Source organism: Nesoenas mayeri, assembly GCF_963082525.1.
Source record: "Nesoenas mayeri genome assembly, chromosome: 10".
Lineage (NCBI taxonomy): Eukaryota > Metazoa > Chordata > Aves > Columbiformes > Columbidae > Nesoenas > Nesoenas mayeri.
Genome location: NC_137560.1, coordinates 20657419 through 20682489, shown reverse-complemented (window position 1 = coordinate 20682489; position 25071 = coordinate 20657419). Strand labels below are relative to the sequence as shown.

The 25071-nt window shown below is 42.7% G+C and overlaps 2 protein-coding genes across 5 annotated transcripts; one reads left to right on the top strand and one right to left on the bottom strand.

The window, feature by feature from the left end:
• Positions 1–129: 129 nt before the first annotated feature.
• Positions 130–12771, bottom strand: XPC (XPC complex subunit, DNA damage recognition and repair factor). Of its 4 annotated transcripts, XM_080350495.1 has the most exons (17): positions 12557–12771; positions 11247–11442; positions 10417–10541; positions 9482–9605; positions 8652–8736; positions 8207–8364; positions 7874–7994; positions 7142–7231; positions 5783–6715; positions 5170–5330; positions 4247–4328; positions 3655–3789; positions 2996–3165; positions 2607–2700; positions 2022–2111; positions 1162–1381; positions 130–460 (listed from the first exon to the last, which is right to left on the bottom strand). In XM_080350495.1, the coding sequence occupies exons 1-16, from the start codon at positions 12657–12659 to the stop codon at positions 1169–1171; spliced, it is 2880 nt and encodes a 959-aa protein (XP_080206621.1). In that variant the 5' UTR covers positions 12660–12771; the 3' UTR covers positions 130–460; positions 1162–1168. The 4 variants fall into 4 exon arrangements, with proteins under 4 accessions (XP_080206621.1, XP_080206620.1, XP_080206622.1 ...); XM_080350494.1 differs by having other exon boundaries at positions 130–1381; XM_080350496.1 differs by having other exon boundaries at positions 130–1381; positions 3655–3765.
• LSM3 (LSM3 homolog, U6 small nuclear RNA and mRNA degradation associated) lies at positions 12768–16551 on the top strand. Its single transcript, XM_080350500.1, has 4 exons — positions 12768–12838; positions 14597–14707; positions 16032–16127; positions 16456–16551. Exons 1-4 carry the CDS (start codon positions 12818–12820, stop codon positions 16534–16536), a joined length of 309 nt encoding a protein of 102 aa, XP_080206626.1. The 5' UTR covers positions 12768–12817; the 3' UTR covers positions 16537–16551.
• Positions 16552–25071: the final 8520 nt, after the last annotated feature.

The window sequence follows — 25071 nt, the reverse complement described above, 5'->3', positions numbered from 1 at the left end:
AAGAACGAGCAGGCTGGACAGAGGTGGAACACAAAACATTCTCTTTCTTCCATACTTTATTTTGTTCTACAAATACAGTATAAAAATAGACTTTTTTCTGCACAAAATTAAATGTAAGCCATTTTCTTACATTTCCATCTTTCTCTGGGACAGTGTCCAGCAATGACTGGACTGTATTCCCCCCTATTTTTAAAGAGACAGTGTCAGTGTAACTTAATTATATTATAAAATTATTTAATTATAAAAATACTATTAAAGAAAGAGCAGCATTTCTATTAAAAAAACTGCAGGAAAAGCTTGTGTGGATGTAACATTCCTTAATGGTTTTTAAATGTTTAACTATTGAATAACATTTCCAAGAGCTCTCTGGCTTCAGTCATTTTGTTTCAGCCAACGACGCTCAGCCAGTTTCAGGTGGTTTTTGCCCCCAACATATCCACATAGTCTTGATGAATCAAAACTGAAACAAATATGCATATATTTAAATTACTTAAGACATATTTCACCTTAAGTTTGAAACGGGGACGGGGCTTCTCTCTTCTAATACACAAGATTTCTGGAATTAAAGGGAGAAAAGGCTGAAAACCCCAACCAGAGCTGTCACAAAAGGCAGGGATTCAGAAAGTAAATGTTCAGATTCCCCCAAATCTTGGTTGTATCGTTTTTTACACCTGAAGGGAAGTATTTTGTCTCACTGGGATTGCAAGACAGTAAGAGCAGAACTTGGCTTCACCAATTTGGAAAAGATCGGAACAAAGAGCGTGCCAGTCGCCCTTTGGCCAGTTCACCACAGGTTGTTCAACAGCAGCTCCATTCCTTAGTTCTGGGCAAGCAGGAAAAGATGGGAAGGACAAAAATGGGCAAGGACAGTGGCAGTGAAAGGAATGGCTCAAACCCCAGAATTATTAGTGCTGAGCGACACAGAAGAGCAAAAAACCCCAGCAACACAAAGTGATGCTCTGAGAAGGTCCAACTGCACATCTGCTTCCAAGCCCAAGGGGAATGGGGTGAAGTGTGATACCAAAAGAAACTCTTGATACTGAATTAGGTCGATCCCACAGCTCAGAAACACAAGCGCAGTGCAAGATTAAGTCCTTAACTAGCAAAGGATACTTCGCTGTGACTATTGTTCTTGCATCTAGAAATGGCAAAGAAATATACCTTCTGATCACAGTTTCTCAAAAGGGAACAACTGTGCTGCTTCTCCTTTCTTTTCCCGCTTGCTTTTTCTGGTTGTGTTGCTTTCTTTCGTTTTCTCTAACTGGCGATTTTGGGGCCAATAAATGGCCGTGTTCCCTACTGCAGTCTCTGAACTTGGACCTTCGTCTTCATCAGAAGAGAATCCGTCTCCTTTCTCTGCCTCAGGTGCTAATGGCTCCGTCTGCAAAAAACAGGCCCAAAAATCAACAAGTTGCTCTAGAAGTCACCCACAACTACCCCTTTCCAAAGGGCTCGTCTTCCATCGCAGCAACACTCGGTGACATTACTAGAGTTGGCTGCTCTGCCACTCTCCCAAAGTGATGTGGTTCTATTCCTGGATGTTGAACATTCTTTCAACATATTTTTGGCTGCAGAAGAATGAAAATAAACCTGCTTTAAAGAGATGACACCTTTCACTTTTCCCAATGGGAAATAGATTAAGAACTAAACCATGTGGCTTCATAACAAAAAGCAGCCTTTTTCATCCTGTGAGCTACTTACTTGGTTTGGAGGAATAAGTCTAGGAACGGGGTGTGTCAAAACAGAAAAAGATGCTTTAGGAAACACTAATCTCTTGGTCATTGATAATGAATCTTTCATGGATGTGAGCACATCAAATTTCTGGTGTATTTTTTTTACTAGTTGCTAGTCACATGGATACAACAGGAAAGATGATTCTTTGAGCAACTACGCTCTGGAAGTTCTACACAAACAACTGGAAACAAAACACATTGAAAAGACTGGAAAAAAAACCCAAAAACAACCTCTTGATAGAGAAATCTCATCCTGAAAAAGAAATCACTACTAGAAATGCAGAATACCTTGAGGGAGTAGCGCTGCTTCAGTCGCTCTCTGATGAGAAGTCCTTTTGTCAGCAGTTTCCAGTTTCCCAGAGCCCTTTTTTCACGTTTCTGTGTGGGATTGTTATTGAAACAGAGTTGAGTGTTGGAAGTTTCAATGTGTTTACGCCCACGGAAAACGCAAGATTGAAGATTTTAAACTGCCATTAAAAAAACCCTCATGCTAACTTAAATGTGTCATGTTAAAAGCTAATAGGCCAATAGGACTCTTAAAATATGTTGGTGTCCAATTATCTGCTAAATACGCTAATTACTGTCACTTTCTAACGTGCACCCCAACTGTGTAAGCGACATCAGAACCACTTCCCAAAGTCTAACCTCATATGTGCATCCTTATTTTTGTTTCCCAGCAGCCATGAAAACTCTTCCAGAGTACATCCCATTGCAGATCCTGCAGTCTGGACACCAAGCCCCAAACAGGGTATTTGGGGGATGCCAGTAGCCCCTGGGTCACGGAATTCCGTGTCTGTTCCTTACACAGCTCACCCTTGTTTGACTGTCCACAGTTACTTAATAAATTTCACAATGAGGAAGATAAGAAATCACCTCCTTCTCTTTCTTTTCCATTTCTGCTTGTTCGTTCTCCCAGGCAGCGAGGAGGATGTCCTTATACTCCTCACAGACAATGTAGCCATCGGTACTAGGAAGGAGAACACAATCCTCTGTCAGCTACTAGAAGAGAAAGAAAGGGAGCAAATGCCTGCTGACCCAGCTAAACAAAACTACTGGTTATTCACAGAACCGTCTGTCTCATGGGACCTGCATGTGTAACTCATCACTGATCCTCCCCACACTTCAAGTCCCTTCTGTGTGCCAGGGCCACTCACTTCACCGCCACTACCAGCACAAAAGAGGACATGAACTCCTTAACACAGGGTGTAGAGCTTCTGCGGGACATCAAAATCTATCGGCTGCAACAAAGCGGCTTTACATACACTGGGTGCGAGTAGCCGCCGTGGAAATCAAACCCCGTGATGGCCTGAGCGCAGTCGATGTCCAGCTTCCGCGCCAATCTGTTCAGGTTTGGGAGTCTCAGCTGCACGCAGCCAACGGGTAACATGGATGGCAGGAAGAGATAGACGTTTCCGTATTCATTCCGAGGAACCTGTTGTCGTAAAAATTGAAGAGGAATGGTGACACTTCTGCACTCTTGGAGGGTGAAAATCCCCGCTGCAGCTCAGGGACTCTCCTTTCCTTCTGACCTGCTACATTCCACTCTACTATTCAATATTCACACGACAAGGCACAAGCCGAGATTATAGCTGCGTGGTTATCTCCTAGTTATGTTCTCTGCCCTGGCCTCGTTACTCAGGCTGTAATGCAGAGAATTAGCAAAACAAATGTAGCGTAGGCAAATTAGATCAACAAAATTACAAAGTCAGCAGTCTGCGCTGCCAGCACGCATTACTTGTATTCAGTAAAGAAAGGCCTTGGTGTAGTTTTGACCATTTCTCCCTGGGTAGAGTTACCTCAGAAGTCTTAATCCTGAATCCAGATGTTATTGACTGATCTCACCTCTGAAACGTGCAACTTGTGGAAAAATAAAGCCCATAGCTCCATACAAATACTTCCAGGCCTCTGCCTTTCCAGGTACCTTTCCATCCACTGCTATAGGTGGCTGATACTCCTCCGTCTGCCAGCGACCGAATAGCGCCAGGTCCTCTTTGTCCTGGTTTGCGGGCTCCGCCAGGCGCGCCTTCCTCACCTGGTTGGAAAATCCTTTCACCATCTGTGCAAACACAATGCCCAAGGCTGTAACACCAACTCCACAAGCTGCCAAGTGATTTCAGACTTTCTTAGCACATCAAAGGAGAAGGCTCTGGGCGGGAAGAAATGCCTATTTTCTAGCTTCAGTATCCATTGTTTATAAATGATAATCCACAACACCTGCATGCAGAGAGCCAGATCCTGCAGTTCATCTAAAACGCTAGGATGCCTTTGAAGAGGATGAAAAGGGTGAGGTTCTGCTAGATACCCTTGCAGTGGGAAGAAAAGATAGCTGGGCTTTGGGTAACACGTAGGAACTACAGGCACAGTAGGTGGACAGATTCATGATGCAGCTACCACAAACCATGCAAGCGAGAAATCTTCATCTGCTGACAGAGAGAAGGCAAAAACCAAACCAGAATTGAGCTTGAGCTTTAGAGGGCAGACATGCTGCACAGAAGGAAGTCAAACCCTCTTACTTTGTATGGCGCTTCTCCGATCCTCACCACCCGAGCTTGCTTCAGCCATGTGTCCCTGGAGTGCAGCGTATGTACACAGTCTCTGAAAAGGACAGAAAGGAGGAGCATCCGAGTTTTTAAGTGTCTCCGTAAGAGACTTCCAAACTGTTTTGCACACTAGGAATTGTAGAAAAAGCTCTAACTAAGTGACACACACGTGCTACCTAAGCAGCTAAATGGCTCACCCTGTCTCTGCACACGGCCGAGCCCACTGCTGATACCATCATGATCTTAGAATCATAGAACAGAATCATAGAATCATTTCAGTTGGAAGAGACCCTCACGATCGTCAAGTCCAACCATAATCTAACCCTAATCCTAGCACTAAACAATGTCCCTAAGAACCTTGTCTAAACTCCTTTTAAACCCCTGCAGGGATGGTGACTCCAGCACTGCCCTGGGCAGCCTGTTCCAATGCCCGACAGCACTTTCCAGGAAGAATTTTTTCCTAATATCCAATCTAAACCTTCCCTGGTGCAACTTGAGGCCATTTCCTCTTGTTCTATCACTTACTACTTGAGAGACCAACACCCTCCATGCTCCAACCTCCTTTCAGGCAGTTGCAGACAGTGATAAGTTCTCCCCTCAGCCTCCTGTTCTCCAGGCTGAACAGCCCCAGTTCCCTCACCCGCTCCTCATCACACTTGTGCTCCAGCCCCTCACCAGCTTCGTCGCCCCCTCTGCGCTCCCTCTAGTACCTCAATGTCCTTCTTATGATGAGGGGCCCAAAACTGAACCCAGGATTCAAGGTGAGGCCTCAGCAGTGCCGAGTACAGTGGCGCAATCACTTCTCTAGTCCTGCTGGTCACATTATGATTAACAAATCAGCTCTTAAATTTGCTACAAAGATCAGAGTCGCACAGGACAACACGTGCAGCACTCACCTGGAGTAGACGGCCTCCCCCCTGCAGTACCCCAGGACAGCAGCCGACTCGGGATAGATCGCCTGGTATTTCAGGAGGTGCCTCTTCAGCGCGTACAGAGGGTGGTTTTTGTACTCTCCAATTGCTGTTGGTAGAGGCTGATCTTGAAGCTTAACTTGAAACTGTAGGAATGACACAAAGAAGAGTGATCTCACAACTCTCTTGCGCTACCCTTTGTAATAAAATAAGAATGATCACAGTTTGGATCAAAGGAAAAAAACACCAGAAACTCACATGAGACAACAGACCAAAGCATTCTTGTTGCAAATATGTACTTATATGTGTACTCAGTTCTACGCATTTTAAAGACTGAGAATGCTAAACTGCACAGAAACCATACTAGCAAGCTTCCAGCATGGGCTCTCTGGTACTTTTGCTACCCAGATTTCTCTGACCAGCCTCCATGTGATATTATTTTAATCTAACATTGTATATTCCCTTTAAAACATGCTCAATCTGAACATTTCAAGCTCAAAGACAACTTTCCTTTCTCATGGAAAGATGTTTGCCTGAATGAGAATCCAAGGACTGGACTCCTGGCACTAAATGTCCTGAAAGACCTATCGCCATTTACCTCGTTTTCCTCTTTCTTGTCTCTTTCCACATAGGGAGTTTTATAGGGCTGCAGTGTCTCCTCCCACCACTCAGGGTTCACACGACTCTTCCTCGTTGCCGTCATCCACACCGGGTCATATCTTTGCGTCACATCCCTCACGCTCCCATCGTTGTCGAACCCCACAATATAGAAAAGCGGCTTTGTGGCGTACGTGAAGCACAGCTGGGGCTGCCCAACGTTCCCGTGAACACAGTCTACACACACCCACTTGTCCTCGCATTCAAGGAAAACCTCCAGCCACTGGTCTGTGCCCGTCTTCCTTACCTCCTGCTGCCCACCATCCTCATCACTAGAAATTATTTTGTTTCTCTTTTTCTGTGCATGAGGCACGGGTGGAGCTGTACTTTCCCCTGGCTTAGGATCAGCTTCCTGTGAATTTTTGGATAGCCTTGATTCTGAAGTCTCAGTTTTCGGGCTTTTTATAGCCGTTACCTTTGACTTCTGGGAGCTCAGTGAGCTCCTCGGTCTTTTAGAGACAGTTTCAAAATCCTCATCAGAGACATCACTCTCCTCTTCTGAAACCTCAAAGTCCGAACCGCTGCCCTCATCGCTTCCACTCTCTTCTTTGTAACACACTTTGGAGGCCACTCGTCTCCGGCGATCATTCTTGGGCCGGACCGGCACATCTTTTTCTGCTAAACTGCTCTCCCTGTTACTAGATTCCTTCTGTTTCTGGCTGCCTGTAGTCAGCTTTGACTTGTGTGTCCTTTTGGTCTGAGCAGTTTTGTGTGTCTTTGGCTCCTTGTTGTCTTCTTCACTCTCTGAGGATTCTTCCTCCCATTTGGCTTTTCTGCAGGGGTGTTTTTTTGCCACGGCTTTGGGTGTTGTGGCAGAGCTCTTCTTACCCTCAGATGTACTGCTGAGAGACTGCCTGTTGGATGAGCTTTTTCCCTGCAAACAAAAAGCCTACGTCACTTTTCTTACCACAGCTAAGAATATGTTAAAAGAAAGACTGGAATCAGCACAAGGTACGTGCAGACCAAAGGTTGGCGGGCATGGTCAGCCTGCATGTCTTGGGGACTTGAAAGCTTCAGGCAAATGGCTGAAGAGAGTTTACTCAAGCAGCAAATGTTCACTGTCTAAGCTTTAAAGAAATTTAAAACCACTGAAGCATAAGAAGTCTTTGCTGAAAGACTTTTTTTTTTAAGGAGAAACCTAAAGGTTAAGGGTTTCTGTCTTGTGTGTTACAGTCAGAACATTCATCACCCTGGTTAACGCAGTAAGCAATTCATCTCAAGCTGCAACAGTCGGAAAGTTTTTCAATCCTACTCTAAATCAGTAACCTATTCCTTATTCCACACATTCAACAAAAACTACCTTTGCGCTTGTCTTCTTGAGAGGAATAGGCTGAAAAGACAACACGAGGCGACACAGCAGCTGTAATGCTCGCAGAATAATTAAAAATATCTGCAAAAGAAAAAACAAAGCATTTTTAACTTCTTATTAAGGTGTATGAAAAAGAATCTTAAAACTCTTACAAGATGGGTTCTATAACAAATAATTGCTCGCTTTGTCTTTTCTTCCTGTCCCAGAGGTGACACCTCTGCATTTCCACAGCAAGGCGCAGCAGAACACAGAGCGTGCAGTGACACTAACCAGAACTACCCTGTTTCCCCAAAAATAAGACTTACCCCAAAAATAGGCCCTAGCATGATTTTTCAGGACTTTTGAGGATGCTTGAAATACAAGCCGCACTCCAAAATAAGCCCTAGTTACAGTTCATTAAAGAAGTCAATTTGAATAGTGTCCAGGCAGCTATACATGTAAAAAAGTAGTAACTTTTGCAGCAAAAATTAATATAAGACGCAGTCTTATTTTCAGGGAAACAGGGTAGAGGCTCCAGTCAGGCACAATTCAAACTGAAGAACTGACTCACAGAAGGACTTCAGCTAAAAATACAACAGAAAAAGCCATGGAATCACCTCAGTCACCAATTTGTTTCCTCCAAATCCATCCCTCAGACACCACTTTGCGTGCTGCCTGACAGCACTACAGCAACGATCCAACCTGCAAACCCAGCGACCAACCCCGCGCCTCCCATTCACTTACATGAACCAACTCTTCCTCATCTCGTGCAGCATAGATGGCAAAACGCTTCTCCAAGGTCGACTCAAGGGACTCCCCTTTTTCCATGGAAAGCTCAGCATTGACAGTGAAGGTTCCAACAAACCTGAAATACGAGACACCTACTTAATGGCAGGTGTCTGTGACTGCATTCTTCAACTTCACAGTTTATCCTTTCCTCCTGTAAAAAGGACTCTCACCTTTGTATTTAAAATCAGAAGTAACGCTGAAAATTGGTGATTATACTACATTTACCCCCCTTCCTGAACCCTGATTCTACATTCTATGCGACAGCATGATTAGGAGAGTGGGTTTTACCATTTCACCAAGTTGGAAAGGTAGAGAAGGTTCACTTGGTCTGCAGGCACTTTTGTGAAGCGCGTGGGGATGATGGACAGACCGATGGCATGAAGATCTGGCTGGCTGCAGATCCTGTTCCGATAGAAACCACTTGCTAATAAACACAAGAGGTGAACCTGAGAGAAAAAAGTTCCTGTAGTGAGTTCACAGGAGATTGCTGGAACTATTGTCCCTGGTACAGATGAGGAAGGCTTTACTGCTGCTTTTAACAGAGACAGGCAACAGTGAAGCCTCCTGAGTATACAGAGGGTGGACACAGGGCTTCTCCAGACCACAGCTTTTTTTTCATTCCTAGCCATGGCCCCACATGATTTGATCAAAATTAGTTTCTTCTTCATTACAAATCAGTTCAGACACCTTTACACTCAATTGTTTCTCTGCCAGGTTTCTCTGCGATCAATACCTTGTGTGTGTCCTCACGAACCTCCTTGCTGAAACGTTTCATCATTCTCCGAAGATACGTCTCAAACTCGGCTTTCCTTTTTTCGCTGTGTGAGATTACAGAAGAAATGGATGTTGTGGGTTTTCTATAGACCTGCTTTTCTAGATTCCTGAACTGGCTCACTTCTCAAAGAGAATCCATCCCAGAGAAGCTTCTGTGCACACTTAACAGAAGTTTAGTTACTGGCTCTGTGAACAGACACACGGGCTGCACACAGCTAATCAATTGGGAACTTCATGTACCAAATTCCTGAGATCTCGGGTATATTTAGATAGCCTAAAACACCGCCTGACTTAATGTGCCTACAGTGTCCCACCAGACAGCTTGGATTGCTCCATACTAAATTTGTAGTTCACTGTCTGAACTGTTTGATTTTCAGATTACAGCTAGCATTCCATTCAGATTCCTGGAAAAATGGTTTTCTCTTCATTGATGAAGTCTTTCAACTTATTGGCAACTGACATTCTGGTTTCTTTGTTATGAAGGGTGGCCTCCAGCTGCCACACAAAGCAAACCCTCCTTGCTATAATGCTCCCAGATGCCGAGGGTGTTCATTTGATCTATTCACACCCCAGCTATGGACACAAAGAAAGTTCTACCTGAGCTGTTAAGATATTTACACTATAACGATGCTATTCACCCACAGTTCTCCTTGAAGAGAGCTACTATTGTTTGGAAAAGTGGATATTAAAGCACGGTGATTTCTACCCAGAGCAGATCAAGTCAGTGACAGTGAGGACTATTTTTAACTTCATCCTTTAACAGCCCTCCATTACCTTCCCTGTTCTTACCTCCTCTGTCTTTTCTTCATCTGCTCTGGGGTTTCAATCTCTATCTCGACAGGATTGCTTGGCAGCGCCATTGCTGGAAGAACAGCAGCTTCTTCTAACTTATCTGTGGCAGGTTCCTGGAGCTCTGCAAAAAGAAAATATTACTAAATGACAAGTAAACACGGAATAGTTCCCCCAGAGAGGGCTGGCAATAGGATAAGAACCTACCCATTCATGTTCAAGTGTTCAAACCACCTACAAGCAGAATGTACCCAGTAATTACCAGCTCCTGTATCTTTCATAACACTGTGTATGCTCCGTTATTTCAAATAACTGCTGGATTCCAGTCACTTGCTGTTGAGGAATCAGCTCAGCACAGTCTAATGGCAAGTGGCTGTCACAAGCAAACTTAATCAGGAGAAAGGTGCATGAAGCAAATGTGATTTGAAGGGTACTTGTAGAGTAGCAAAGAAAAAACTTAAAATTGTTCACTTTAGAATGCATAAATCTGTAGTGGAAAAATACGAAGATTATGATCACCATGATTCTTATCAGAGTTTGTTGATGGCCGCCTAATCGAAGAGCTCAGTTGGTTGCATCTTCACTCTCCTTTACCTGGAAATTGCAGTTTTGAATCTTCAAATCGTCTCATTCTTAGCTGCTCAATATTAGACAACACAAACACCTGAGAAGGTGCTTTGTGCATTGTAGTGTAATTTTAACATACGTCAACAAATAGGCACTGACATCAGGTCAGTAGTTGTGTAGGTTTTTTTGCTTTGGAACCATTCTAGAAGCATTGTGAGATATGAGCTTTTAAAGATACAGATAGGCACATGGAGCACGCTTTAGGTATACAGAGTATATATATTTACCAGAGAAATGGTTCAAAAATCTAATTACAAATGAAAAGGTATTTATTTACTCCCTAAAACAGATAAACATATAACTTTTACCTTCCACATCCTCCCATTCATCTTCGCTTTCATCATCATCACCAGCATTGTCTTCATCCATCTCTTTTTTAACAGGGGATTCTCTCTTCAATTTTATCTCCTTCTGAGGGGGCTTCAGTGAGTCACTGTTAAAATTATCAAAATGGCTTTAGCACCAGGAAGTGCAAGTGCTTGTTTACTTAAGAAAAACGGAGAAAGAACACACTAAAAATAGGGAAATAAATGAAGCATGACCTCTGCATCAGTAACAACTGACTGAGTGTTTGACAATTAAACCACAGACACCTTCTCTGTAAAGCAAACCATCTTTGCCATAAATAACCATGGGCTCAACAGAACAACACTTTTTTCAGTGCAAACTTAGGTCCTGGTTCTGCAAGGATATTTAGGAAGGAAGATCTCTGAACCTACAAAAGGCCCATCCTTGAGAACAGGTTGTACAAATGGAGAAATGGTTCACTGAATCATTTGTTCTTACTGAACCTGTAAATCGTACTGAAGTAGGAACTGTTTCTGTTTCACTACACTAATACGCAAGGCTCTGGCTGGCCAGTGAAATGAGACCAATCACTTTAATTTCTCTTTATTAATTCAATTGCTATAGCAATCTCGATGGGCAAACTGTGCTAATATCATCATGCATTTGTTTCCCCATACAGACGATCTCCCTCCGGACTGACTCTGCAATGAATAAGATGCTACTTCGGATCAGCTGTTGACACAAATGTACTAAATTGTATTGACAGCCTAAAAAAAACCTGCTCACTAAACAAATAACATGTAACCATGAAAAAAGAGCTCCTATAGACTTGAATAATAAGTACACTTACCTGCATGTTTCCTCTTTGTTGTCATTCTCTTTATTTCTAGTAATTCTCTTGTTTTCTTTTATTAGTGATTTTGCTCCTTGTTTTGAAGGCTTATTTTCTGAGTTGGAAACTGCAGTATCACAATCTTCTTCCTTCTTCCTAGCCAGAGCTTTTGAGTCATTCTTCTTTATACTGGGCTTCTTTTTTACAAAATCACCTGCATGGGACAGAAGAAAAGAAGATATGTTACAGGATGAAGTTTCATCTCCATGGAAATCGGAAACAATACTGCCACGGCCTTCATTAGAGCCAGCTACAGATGAAATGAGCACTCACAATGTCAAGCATGTAGTTGTTTCTGAAAAAACAGGTAAGAAGAGAGAGTGCAGAGGAGGCCATAAAGTTGATGAGGGACTGGAGCACAAGTGTGATGAGGAGCGGGTGAGGGAGCTGGGGCTGTTCAGCCTGGAGAACAGGAGCTGAGGGGAGAACTTATCACTGTCTGCAACTGCCTGAAAGGAGGTTGGAGCATGGAGGGGGTTGGTCTCTTCTCCCAAGTAACAAGCGGTAGGACAAGAAGAAATTGCCTCAAGTTGTAACAGGGAGGTTTAGATTGGATATTAGGAAAAAATTCTTCACGGAATGGGTTGTCAGGCATTGGAACAGGCTGCCCAGGGCAGTGGTGGAGTCACCATCCCTGCAGGGGTTTAAAAGGCATTTAGATGAGGTACTTAGGAACACTGTTTAGTGCTAGGGTTAGGTTAGGTTATGGTTGGGCTCGCTGATTCTGAGGGTCTCTTCCAACTGAAATGATTCTATGATTCTATGAATTGAGTGAGACACGTGTAAGGAATATACTTATGTAACACTCAAGAAGTACATAAAGATTCCTATGGTTTTACCAATGGGGTCAGCTGAGAAACAACCATCGCACTTGCCACTCACAAGAAATTTGAACTCTGTGAATCTGCTCTCTGGAGCTTTTTCTCCTGGGACAGGGACCCGCAGGGACCCGGGGGGACGCTGAGGTGACACCAGCCTCGCTAAGTGACAAGAGCCCTCAGCGGGCGGCTCCGTGCCTGGTGTCCAGCCTTTGTTAGCGCTTCCAGACGGCGTTTTGTGGCCAATTTCACACACGGATTTAAACCCCCGCTTTCTGCCGGCCAACCCTCCCAAGCTCCGGCGCTGTGGAGAACGGTTCTCCGCGCCTACAGCCTGAGGCACCGGCTCTTTCCCTCACACCCGCCCGCCCGGCCCCGCCGCACACCAGGGGCCTGGAGCGGCCCCACGGCGCGGCGATGGCGCAGCGCCCGGCCCGCCGTGGCGCTCACCCTCCTCCTTCTCCTCCGGCTCGTCCCGCGGCGCCCCCAGCCTCCCGGGGCGCCTCTTGCTGGCGGCCGCTGGCCGGGGCGATGCTTTGCGCTTCTTGGCCATGGCGCTCCGGGGCAGCGGGCAAACCGCGGCCCCTCCGCCGGGCCGCCTCGCTGCCCTCCCCGCCGTGCCCCCTTCTCCGCCCCCCGTTCCGCCCCCGGCGGAGGGGAAGAGGAAGGGCCATAAAGTCTCGCGGGAAAGCGCGGGAGGCGGTTTGAAAGATGGCGGATGAGGTGGACCAGGTGAGCGGCTCTCTGCTTCTCTCAGGGCGGGGGGGGGGGGGCACCGGCGGGGCCGCTCCCGCCACGGCCGGGCCCGCCTTCCCTCCGCGGGGCCTGGGGGAACCTCCGCGGCTGGAGGCGGCGTTGGGCCGCCTGGCTGGGGCTGGGAACCCCCCAGCCCGGGCAGCCTTCCTGGGGCGCGCAGCCCCCGCCGGGAGCGCTTGGTGTGTGGAGTGAAGGTGCCACAGGGCGGCCCGGCGCTTGTGCTGCCGCCGGGGCGGTGAGGAGCGCGGGCAGGGCCCGGGTCCCCAGGAACCGCCGGAGGAGCGAAACGGAGGAAAGCTGCTGAGGAAAATTCCTTCGGCTTTGCCTCACTGTGTGGGAAATAAGTAGCATGCTGCGGGATATGCAGAAAAATGCTCACTTGTTTTGTTCAGCTTGGAGAAAAGGAGACTAAGAGACCTCATGGCGGCTCCAGCTTCTTCACCAGGGAAGGAGGAGGAGCAGGTGCCAAACTCTTCTCTTTAGTGACTGATGACAGAACCTGATGGGATGGCAAGAAGATGTGCCAGGGAAGGATCACCTAGAGATGAGGAAAAGGTTCTTCACCCAGAGGGTGCTGGACACTGAACAGGCTCCCCAGGGAGGTGTCACAGCCCCAAGCCTGACAGTGTTCAAGAAGCATTTGGACAACGTCCTCAGACAATCGGTGTGAACTGTGGGGTGTCCTGTGCAGAGACAGGAGTTAGACTCGATGATCCTCGTGGGTCCCTTCCAACTCAGGACATTCTATGATTCTATATTTTAGCTGTGATCCTGAAAATAGATCTTTATCATAAAAAAGGACCTCAGCCTGGTGTGTGTTCAGGTTTCTGACCTGCTCCAAGGCCTGGTGTGGCTGCCGTATTGTCTCCCTCAAGGAGTGTTGGGGGCGTTGATCAGCAGTGACTGAACATGAGCCAGCTTGTGCCCAGGTGGCCAAAAATGTTACCAGCATCCTGGCTTGTATCAGGAACAGTGTGGCCAAGGTTGGAGCATGGAGGATGTTGGTCTCTTCTCCCAAGTAGCAAGTGGTAGAACAAGAGGAAATGGCCTCAGTTTGCTCCACAGAAGGTTCAGATTGGATATTAGGAAGAAATTCTTCCTGCAAAAGGTTGTGAAGCAGTGGAACAGGCTGCCCAGGGCAGTGGTGGACTCACCATCACTGGAAGGGTTTAAAAGGCATTTAGACGAGGTCCTTAGGGACATAGTTTAACGCTAGAGTTAGGTTGTGGTTGGACTCCATGATCTCGAGGGTCTCTTCCAACCAAAATTATTTCTATGATAATTTGAGAAGGGTGTTTTTGGGGCACAATGGGCAATGTGTACCCAGGTGTTTGGTGAAAATGGCAGCATGTGTTTGGTATTTCTAACCTGTGCCATGTGAGCACAGGTGGGGTGCTGGTCAATAAGCTGCCTGGTTCATGCACATCAGGCTGTCTACTGCAGCATGGACGCTGGTTGTTGACAAGGAATAAAGTTTATGCAACAGTATGTGTTAAGCATGATTTGCTGCAAACTAAACTGAAGTCTTTGAACTCATTTTGCTGCAGCTGGTGAATATCTGTGGAGCAGTAATATCCGCTGCACTCAGGTTCAACAGGAGGTGAAGGAATGATTTGTAATATTTGAATCTATGTTCTTAATTGTTTTGTTTTCCGTGTCTTGCAAACACTGGGGAGTAGAAAAGTTCACAGTTTTCTTCTCTACTAATGAATTTTTTAATTTTTTTTTTTTTAGCAACAAACCACCAATACTGTAGAGGAGCCACTTGATCTCATCAGACTCAGTCTGGATGAGCGAATCTATGTCAAAATGAGGAATGACAGAGAGCTTAGAGGCAGACTACATGTAAGTAAAACTTTCAGAACACTGTTATACATATTCAGCTAAGCGCTGGCCAGCCTTTTTTATGTACAACAATCTACTACACAGATACTTCATCCCTGCAAACATTCAAGATCAGGTTGGGCAGGGCTCTGAGCAACCTAATGTAGTTGAAGATGTCTCTGCTCATTGCAGGGAGGCTGGACTAGATGATTTTGAAAAGTCCAACCCAAATGATTCTATGGTTCTTCCATTGATTGTTTAAAAATATTAGTTTAAAATTGCAAGTAATCGTATCTAATGGTTAAAAGTGCAGAAGTGGTTAGATAAGGTAAGTTAAAGATCATCCTAACAAGAGCTGAACCCTTTCTGTTATCAAAAGTGTAATGTGATTGGTGGCAAAATCTAATTTATTCAGTACTCAGTCTGCTATTAAATGTTTCTCTAGAGATTCAAGAGATGTATCTTGTTTTTCTTGTTTTTTGAAGGATACCAAGCAATGCATTCCACTGCTTTTGGCTTCTGTTTCTGTGAAATAAGCAATAACACTCCAGGTGTCTTCCATTGATATACTATCATGTCTCTTTAAGACTAAAATGAGAATATAGTTATCAAACAAGTATCTCCTAAGGCACACCCTGTGAGGGTATGATGTGATATGGACTCAACTGGATCACCTGTGAATCTTTTTTGGCTAAGTACTTTCTTCTGAAAGTGATCTGTCTCCTGATGAGACAGATTTTTTTTGCTTTCTATTAAGTCAGTCATCTTTCCTGAGTGCGGTACTGTGTTGGGGAAGGGATCCAGCTGCCCCATGTGTTAACTGCGCCTTAAATCCTTTGAGAACATGAACATGAGGAGAAATCTGCGAGGCACTCATAGTTTGCAACATGCTTTTTGTAAGGTGGTTGGAACACGTGCTTCTTTTCAGTGTTTGTAGTGTTGTATTAATCACAGCTTTCATATCACTTGGGTTGGCCCCAGGGGATTGATTCCAGGAGGCTGAGCTGGGAGCAGAGAATGTGTGGCTGGTTTAATGTTAAGAAATAGAGTCTGTCTCTGAGTTCTTGCATGTGTTCTTACTGGAAGCTTCAGAGATATTTCCTGGAAGAATGTTTCAGTGAATATAAAGGTCTTTTTTTTTTTTTTTTTAATGCTGCAGAGTACTGATTTGTTGGCATTTGTGTTTGATATCATAACGCGTACTACTTTGTTTTGACATAGTGGCATGTTTTGGTTGAAATCAAGCTAAAATATAATTATGTCTGAAAGTCTTGATATAATTCTCATTTCAATGAGCTTGTGTTTGAATATTGGAAGAAATAATAAATGAACTTCATTCCTACAGGCTTATGATCAGCACTTAAATATGATTTTGGGTGATGTGGAAGAAACTGTAACTACAATAGAGATTGATGAAGAAACTTATGAAGAGATTTATAAAGTAAGGACTTGAGTGTATTTATCTCTAGAAAGCTTTTTTTTAAAACTATATTATGTTGTATTGTTAAAGTAGTTTATTGCTGACTACTTTTTGAACCAAGGTCTAAAAAATTGTGGGCAAACTGTTATGGAAGTACAAAAGATATTCAAAGCCGTGGTGTTAGTTGTATTGATCTCTTCAACATGCTGGAATGTTATATGTTTGGGCTTATTTTTATTGCAGTTGGTTCTGGTGGTTTTTTGTGATTGAATTTGGTTATTTGCTTAGCAGCTTTTTTTTGGGTAAACTACACTTTTGTAAATGTAAACTTTTCTTTCCTTCTTCATAGTCTACCAAAAGGAATATTCCGATGCTCTTTGTCAGAGGTGACGGCGTTGTGCTTGTAGCTCCCCCATTGCGGGTTGGTTGAAGCCACAAAGTTGGGAAGTTTCAGACTTTTGGACAGTGGTTCGTGTTTCGATCATGTGTCTCAAAATTCTGTACGTGTTTTTTATAGGATGTTTTTGTCTGTTCTTTTGGGAAGGGGAGGGAAGGGGAACCGCTTTGTCTTTCAGAAAGTACATGTAGTCAATTGAAGCAGTGTAAATCCAACCTGATTTTCTCAGAATTAATGTAACTGGCTGTAAATTAGCTGTCTTGTCACATCAGTAAAAGAATCTATAACTTTTTCAATTTTGGCAATAGCACTGTTATAATTTTTTGTTTTAAATAAATTTGGTTTATCTTTCAGATTTGATTTGTCATGTTTTTATGTTGAAGACATGATTCTTATGGTCTTCTAAAGAGCTAGTGCTATATTAGGTTGTAGTATGTAGCCTCACTATTTGAGAAAATAGTAATTTTTGTGTGTCTTATGTTAATTTCTGCCCTTCTGATGGCTGAGTCTTGCACATTGAAGTTTGGAGGGGGGCAATACTACATGAATCTACTGTGCTATAATTTATGGCTTTTCTGTGTTCAAATTTTTGATGCGCATCCTTGTAGCAGGGAAATAGTGTATCTATGCATCTTCCACAATGTTTTCAGTTGTTTTTGTTGTGGCTTTGTTAACAGAGCTATGGTTTACAGGGCCATAAGCAGAGACTGAGGTTGTTACCTCATGTACTGTTGAGTTGCCTGCTGCATGTGTTTATTTCCCACTGTCTGGAGCCTGTTTCAATTCTTGGGTACATTAATTTCTGCTGAATGCTTAAGATACTCATTAGTTTTCTGCAGTGAAGGTGCACTAGAACTCCAAACAAAGCTTCTCTTTAATATTCACTTTCTCAGGCCCATACTGTTTGTAATTTATTCTCATTGTATTAAAAAAAAGACACTTATGAAATGTTTTAATAAGTATGTTTGAAAGGCATATAAGAGATGTAGGTCTACACTGGGACACTTCCTAAAGAGCTTGACTTGTGGCGTAATAAACTTTATCTAGATTCTTAGGCATGCTCTGTGAGGCTGGAGGAAGCAGCTTGTTCTGGCACTTTCTCCTACAGTTAAAATCTTCATAACTTATGTCTATAGCTTGTGACAATGGTGAGGAATGCAAGATCTGCCTTGGTAAACCAGATTCTCCTTAAAGAAAGAATAACTCTCTTGGCAGTAAAATGTATACACTCCAAAGATGAATGTATACTTCAGGCTGAGTGTGTGTTCTCTGAAGAAATAGTGGTTTTGACATTGTCTGATTTGGGCTTGGGTTTGAACTTGCTGCCTGTCACTTCTGTGTGTGTGACAATGTTGGCTTGGTGGTATTCAGAGATAGCAGAGTATACATTTATCTTTCCATCATCTTTGCTCCTAATTGTCCTTCAGTTTTCTCTTTTCCAGGTTGCAAACAGATTTCCTGTTCAATCATTTTTGATGAAAGCTCCTCCCTTCCTTTTTGTACGGTGTTTTTTGTAATGAAGGAACGACCTTGATACACAAGGTGTTGGTACATCAGGATCTTATGCCTTGATAATTTTTAGCATGAATATCTGCTCTCTAAGAATGATAGAGATGTGAGGCCTGTATTTCCTTTACTTGAGCCATATTTGCTAGCATAACATATATATCCAGTAATTCTGTATTACAGAGTATTAGCATGGTTGGTAGAGCTCAGCTCACCTCCGTAGCTCACCTGAATCGCTGCAGAACTCTTTTAAAAATGGTCTCCTTTGTCACTATCTGCTTCTTTTGAAGTTTTAAGTGAGAGATTATGCATGGGTTTTGCTAGCTCAATTATTTTCTAATTAATTTATTGGGTATTTACCGTCTGATTATAAAGATCTATTGTTTTTTATATCCCCGAAATGTCCAGTAGCATCTTTTACTGACCCTCCAACTTGAAATGAGCTCTCCAGAGTGGGAGCCAGTCTAAGTTCCTCTGTGATAAATATGGATTAAAAAAATACATTTAAATAACTTTTCTGTAGTCTTGTCTCTTTCTTACTGTTCTTTATCTTTGATCTGTTGGCTGTGCTAACTCTGTCAAGATTCCCACTCCTGATGTGTTTGAAAAAGAATTTATCGTTAATTTTCCTCAAATAATTTCTCAAGATTTCTCAAATGCCTTTTCATATTGAGTTGTGGTTTTTGGCCTGCCAGAATTTTTAATATTACTCCACTTCTTGAAGGTTGCCTTTTTATTTCTAGTAGTTTTTTATACCTAGTGGTAGCCTTTCCTGTAGTTTTTAGCCTTTGGACTGCATCTTTTCAGTAGGCAGCAGAGTAATTTCTCCATTCGTTTTCAAAGAATTTCTGTTCTGCCTAAAACATTTGACTCTCAGCAGCTCTTTGACAAGATTTTTATTATGTAATTCCCTTTTCCAGAATGCTGATACAGTTGGAACTCCGGTGTCTTACTGCTCTTGTGAGTGCCGGCTACCTGGGCAGTTTCTGTGTGGACTCATTCCCAAATGGATTTTTGAATCTCTGACTGATACAGGACACTAGATGGTGCTGCATTGCCTCAAATCCAGGCTTGCTTGGCTTTGCCTGCCTGATGTATGCAGCCTGTGTCAACAGGCCCTGCAGTTGTGCATTTAGTCATTTGTTTTTAATTAGGATGGCACTTGCTGACAGTTTTAAATTAACTCTGCTGCTCACCCATAAGTAAAGATCAAAATAGGTTTTGAGGTTTATGTAAGCACAGACCGAGCCCCCAAAAGAGTTAAAGTAAAACAGTATGTGTGCCTTGCATTGTCAGATTTTAATGTGTATGAACTCCAGACTCGCAGCTCTGCTAGTAGCGCTAGCTGGAGAATGATGCTGTATAGAATAAATAGTGGTTAACCGCTTTGCTGTGAAGCACTGCTTGGAGGAGAACAGCACCTTGCTGTGTGTGGTATTTAAAGCTGCTTCTGCACCCAGCGATTCCCATGCTACTGGCATGGCTGTCCAATAACTTCACTGAAGAATTGCCTTGCAGTTAAGATTCAGCAGGAAGAACAGCCGGCACTTATGAATGCATGTCCATTGAGCTCCTGAAGTAACAAATATTTCAGTTAATTTCAAGTTGCCAACGCCGCTGCGTTTTTGAATCTACAGAAATAGATTTTGATCCAGTCTATGTATTTGAACAAGATGGAATTTTGTTCTAGGTCATGTTGAGTCTGGGAGGGATGTTTTTTTTAAAGTCGAACAGCGATTCCATTATGTCTTTCACTCCTATTCCTCAGCACAGGACAAGACCAGGATAATATGTTACAGTAAGACTTGAGCAGTGTGAGCAATGGCAGCTGCTGCAGGGACTTGGGGCTGGAAAAGCAGAACAGTATTGATTACATTGGGACTTCTGCAGCAAAACTGTCTCCTCTTGATGCTTCTGTTCTTGTTCCACATGCACTGGAAACCTATAGTTTGAAATATTTAAGAGAAGGAAGCTTGTAAGCCCCTAGAATTCTTATTAGAACTGTAGCGCTGGCAAGGGAGCTGATTCAGTGCAAGATGACAAATGTTGTGCATTGTTTTCTGGACGGATGATGACATGTCCAGAAAATCCCATCAGGCTTATTAAGGTTTAAGGCATTCATGCCAAGATCATTGATGGGCTGAATACATCATTACTGAGGGTGTAGGACTGTTTCTAAACAGGAAGCCGCTTTCATGTACTAAACAAAAAGAATGGAAAAGAAAAATAGAAAGTTCTACAGAAAATTGAAGCACTGTGTCCAAACCCGCCTTTTTTAGGGGGGGAATAATGGGTGGAAGGAAGAGAATAGATGATGTGGGTTGGAGCGGAAAACAAGAACCACTGACGGAAAAAGATGTAGTCAGAAACCCTGTTTATGAGTGATTTTTTTCATTGTTACCCAAATTAGTTTGAATGGAAGAAAGGCCCACTCCCAAATGATGGAAACTTAGGCCAAAAGGCCTATTTAGTTTTACAATGGCATTTGATCAATTTATGATGTGATTGCTTGCAGCAGCGAGGGACTAGAGGTGCTGACTGTCTGCGTGGGTGACAAACAATTGCAGAAAACACCGTATATACCTTTGGAAGAGTTGGGTAATGACTGATCATGAAGGGAGAGTTTAGCAATGTTTTCTTCTGTATGGTATATGGTAAAAATGGGGATTTACTTACTGAAGGTGCATACAGAAATCTTCAGAAGAGATCAGAATATTCCAATGTAAGCACTTTTTGTGAATTAGAAGGGTGTTCTTTGACCCACAGTATGTGGATCCTAGTCTTATTCGGTTTCGTATTCTGAAAGTAGGGGATAGCATAAACCTTAAATGGAAAAGATGAGTTTTCTTATTTGTGAAGATCATGAAGTATTCATGTGGCTACCTAAAATAGTTATTGAAAACTGGTAGAGTTGCAGAAATTTCAGTAAGAATAATCTGTTATATACTTCGAGCATTAAAAAAATATCTTTAACACTTCAGATATTTGATGTATTTCCATTTTCTCTTTGGTTTTAATGATAAAAATTTCTCTAGGTTTTTAGAACCACTTTTTTAAATTGTCTGTTGAAGACCTCTGCTTTATGCATCTGTGCTGGCTGAACATGACCCTCTTTGATCACAGTCTGTTGGTTCAGGGCACCTGAAGCCCATGTCAGTACGGAGCTGCTCTCTGCAGTCAATGATCCCGTGTTTTCCCCAGCCTGTTTCAGGATGATTTGAGCAAGGAACCTGGACCAGTGTCTTTAAACTGTTTGACAAGTGGAAGCCTCAATTCCATAAACTGTTGAGATAGTGGATCAATTTTAGCCTCTGAAGGAGACCTTAGTGCTGCAGCCGCCTCACTCCTGTTCCTTTCTCACAGTGCTCAGCTGTAGCACAGCAAAGTTTCTGTCCTTGTTGGTAAGGAGGCTGTAAAACCTTTGCTAGCAACAGCACAGTTTATTAAATGATTCATAGCCAGATCACTACCTAATAGAACTCACGCTTATGGCACTTTTGCTGCAGTAAATTTTCATTTGCTCTTCTTGAATCTGCTAAACTGTTGGGCAGTAAAACCTCTAGTTTTATCTAAATTATTTCATCAAATGTGTGTGTCACTGGAGCGTGTCACTTAACACTAAGCGGTGTGAAATGCTGTGTAAAACTTTGACCAAGGAAGGCACACAATCCCTTCCCCAATTGTTCTGTGGAAATCACTAAAAACTTCCAAGAAAGCAAATTTTTTCCCTTAAAAAAGAAAAATGCTGCTTTAAATGTAAAGTTAAAATATGTTTAATATGAAGTGTAAAGCCTATTGTTGTCATAATTGGATACGTTACTGAATTCTTCCACGGCCTTCAAATTTCAATGGCAGGGAAAAAATCTGAAACAAGTAAATGGTGCTCCAAATCTTGATTTCTTTAAATAACCTCTGCAACACGTCTGTAACTTTGTCACTCAACCTTAGCATATAATTGCTCTGATTAAGTTGGCTTTTTATGCTGTAAAGGGTGACACAGGCCAGGGAGACCTAATTGCCCTTTTAGCAGCAGGTGACTGTTACTGGTGCTTCCTGTGCTGCAGGTGATGTGTGGTAAAGCAGCGTGTTGTAATTTGTTCCGTAGCACCTATATTTAGTACTTTTTTAGTAAAACAGTTGCCTCTCCCAGCTGTCCAGATGTTGCATTCCGGTGATTAGCAAAGTCTGAGGAAGAAATGAGATATCAGCAGATAACATCTGAGAGCTAATTTGATTTGTTCTACATTTGTAATGCATTCCTCAAAGTTAAATTCTTGTTGACTGAGATGCTACTTATAAAAGGTAAGACATCTAAAGCTCTGCTGCAGCCTAGGAGAATATGCTATAAATTGAACATAACTTTTTTTTATACCAAATGTTCTGATCATTATTGCTGCCTGTTGGTGTAATTCCAATATTGAGTGGTTTCTATATTAATGCTGTCCTATCCGTAAAGCACAGACTCTTATCTCAGTACCAGCTAATGGAGATTTTCCTCATCATTAAATGTTAAACCTTTAGAACTTAATTGTCCTGCATTCAGTCCCTGAAAACCAACCTCAAACCAGCATCTCTTCTACTCTGTATTTTTTCAGTACAGTTGTATCTCTTATCTTGAATTCTCAGGGGTTATATGGAAGGTGTCCCCACTCATCATACATTGCCTCATAAAGTTTTAGACATTTAAAAAACAACCCAAAAAGCCCCTCAGCTAAACATGCGACATTTAAAAGGCTGTTCAATTTAGTTTTGAGATGAGTGTTCAATAACTTGTTAGAGTGTTGTGTGTGGTTTTTGTTTTGTTTCTTGTTTCATCAGATGATGTTCACCCACATCTTATACAGCAGAACTGAGAGATTCCTATACAGAGAGGCTGTAAACAGAGCATGAAAATATATGATGCAAGCAGCCAATTTGCCTTGAGCTTTTTTCTCTTCCACAGTGTCCTGTTGCATAACTGTTCCCTTCAGTCTTGGCTCTGGCATTTATAGGCTGGATGGTTACGTGAGATACTAATCAGAACATTTTTCACTTGTGAGAACTAGGAATTTCTGGAGAAATCTGGAAGTTGTACATGTAATAATAGCATCCAGAGAAGCAAGGGTTAGTTTACATAAGATTCCTTCCCAGTGTTTTCTCCAAATAAATAATCTTTTGTTAGGAATGAACTTAGTATTTTGTGTCCTTTGAGCAGTAAGTTTGGGACAAGAGGCTTTGTCTGTTTTTTTGCTGTTCTAGAGAGTTGTGTGTGGTGGCTGCTAATCCTTGGTGTGTGTCTAAGAGCAGCAGAAGCAATTACTGCAGGTCATGCTGACCTCAGGCGAGGTGCCTTTTGTTTTTAGGTTGCTTATTAGTTACCCTTCTAACCCACCATCCTTTGTGTGAGACAGAAAGTCTTTGCAGGAATGCAATAGCAAGGGAAGGAGGAATGCTTCATTCATAAATCTGAGAGCATTTACAAAGGAGGCTATAAATTATTATCTAATTTCTTTCATCTGAAGAAAAGAAAGCAGACGATTGCAATTAAACATTTGTTCAAGATTGCATGCCGAGACTGTGGCGGAGCTGCAAACAGGGTACATGGCTCTTCTTTGTAAAGGATCTCTTAAGTCCTGGAGTCCAGTAACATAGGCTGCACCATGAATACACAGACCATTGTTTCCACTATTATACTGGTGATGTGGAGGAAGGTGGTACCTCCAATACTTTTGGTATTGGAGGAGGAATTAAACTGAACCTAAGGGGTAAAATTTAGTTTCCTTCAATAGATAATGTGAATAGAAGTCAGTAATGGTAGTAGAAAATAAGTTTTAGTTTTAATATATCTATGTGGGTTTAATATTGTAAAGATTAAAATATACTTTTAAATGTCAGTCTTGAAAAACAAGTATATCCTGAATAATTTAATCTGTTCCTCTACAGAAAGCTGATAGTGGTTGATCATACTGCTGTAAAGTTCAAGTCAACAAAATGTAGCTGAAAACACAGAATGGAATGCTATGCTAAGAACCAAGAGGTGATCCTCAGCTTTGGCTAAATTACAAATTTAGCCTAATCATTTCTTATTTTGTTGCCACAGCTAAATAACTTGGGTGTCATTAGCACAGTTGATACTTTTGTACTGATAGCTTTGGATCTACACTGAGCAGTGAACTGACTTGATGGAAACTCCTGGTGTGCAAACTGTGTCTCTGCATTTCAGTCTATTATTAGCTATTTCACAGGCGTATTGAACTTGTAATATATCACCATTACAACTCTTACAGACATCTGTATTAATTATAATAACTTTCCACTGGCAATCTTGGAAGGTAGATGATGCTAGCAGGCCTCTTCATCAGGATTATACTGTGAAGCCCTGTTAAGGTATTACAGAGATACAGCTGCAACTGCAATTTATTCAAACTTTACTTTTCTAACATTGCTTGTTATTTAACATTGGGTCCTATGGTATAAATTATCTATTGTGAAAATTCCTTTGTTTATATGAAACTTTGCATGATCTTCTTCCTTGCTGTCTTTTCAGACATCTTTACAACCAAGCATATACTCAATTTCTGTATGGTTTTGGTTGTCTATCCTTGGATTTTGGTGAGATAGGAGAGAAACACACTTGGTTTGTATTTTTTTAGTGACTTGTAAATAGTGGTGTGGGACATCAAGAATCAGCAAACTGATGGGTTTGTACGCTGTCAATGACTTCTGAGCAAGTAACAGCCTTGTAGGAACCTTGCTGGTTGTGAAAGCTACACCTAAGTCTCACCTCAAAATCCAAACTAAGCCCCCCCACGCTTTGAGTACTTGAAGATACAGTGAGCTGGGAGCCTCCTCAGTTGTGGTGTGACGGTACAGCTTGTAGAAGACACAGGCTCTAGCATGTGATATGCATTAGGCTGGAGCGCGATGGAGCTCTGCGTGTTGAGATCGTATAGTCTCTGTGGGCCGTGCCCCAGGGGGCTGAAGATGAAAGCTGCAACAGTGTGGAGCTCTGTGTGGGCTGTGTTTGGCCCACAGGCTATATTCACCATCCCTCATGTTCACTGGAATGTAGAACTTCCCAGC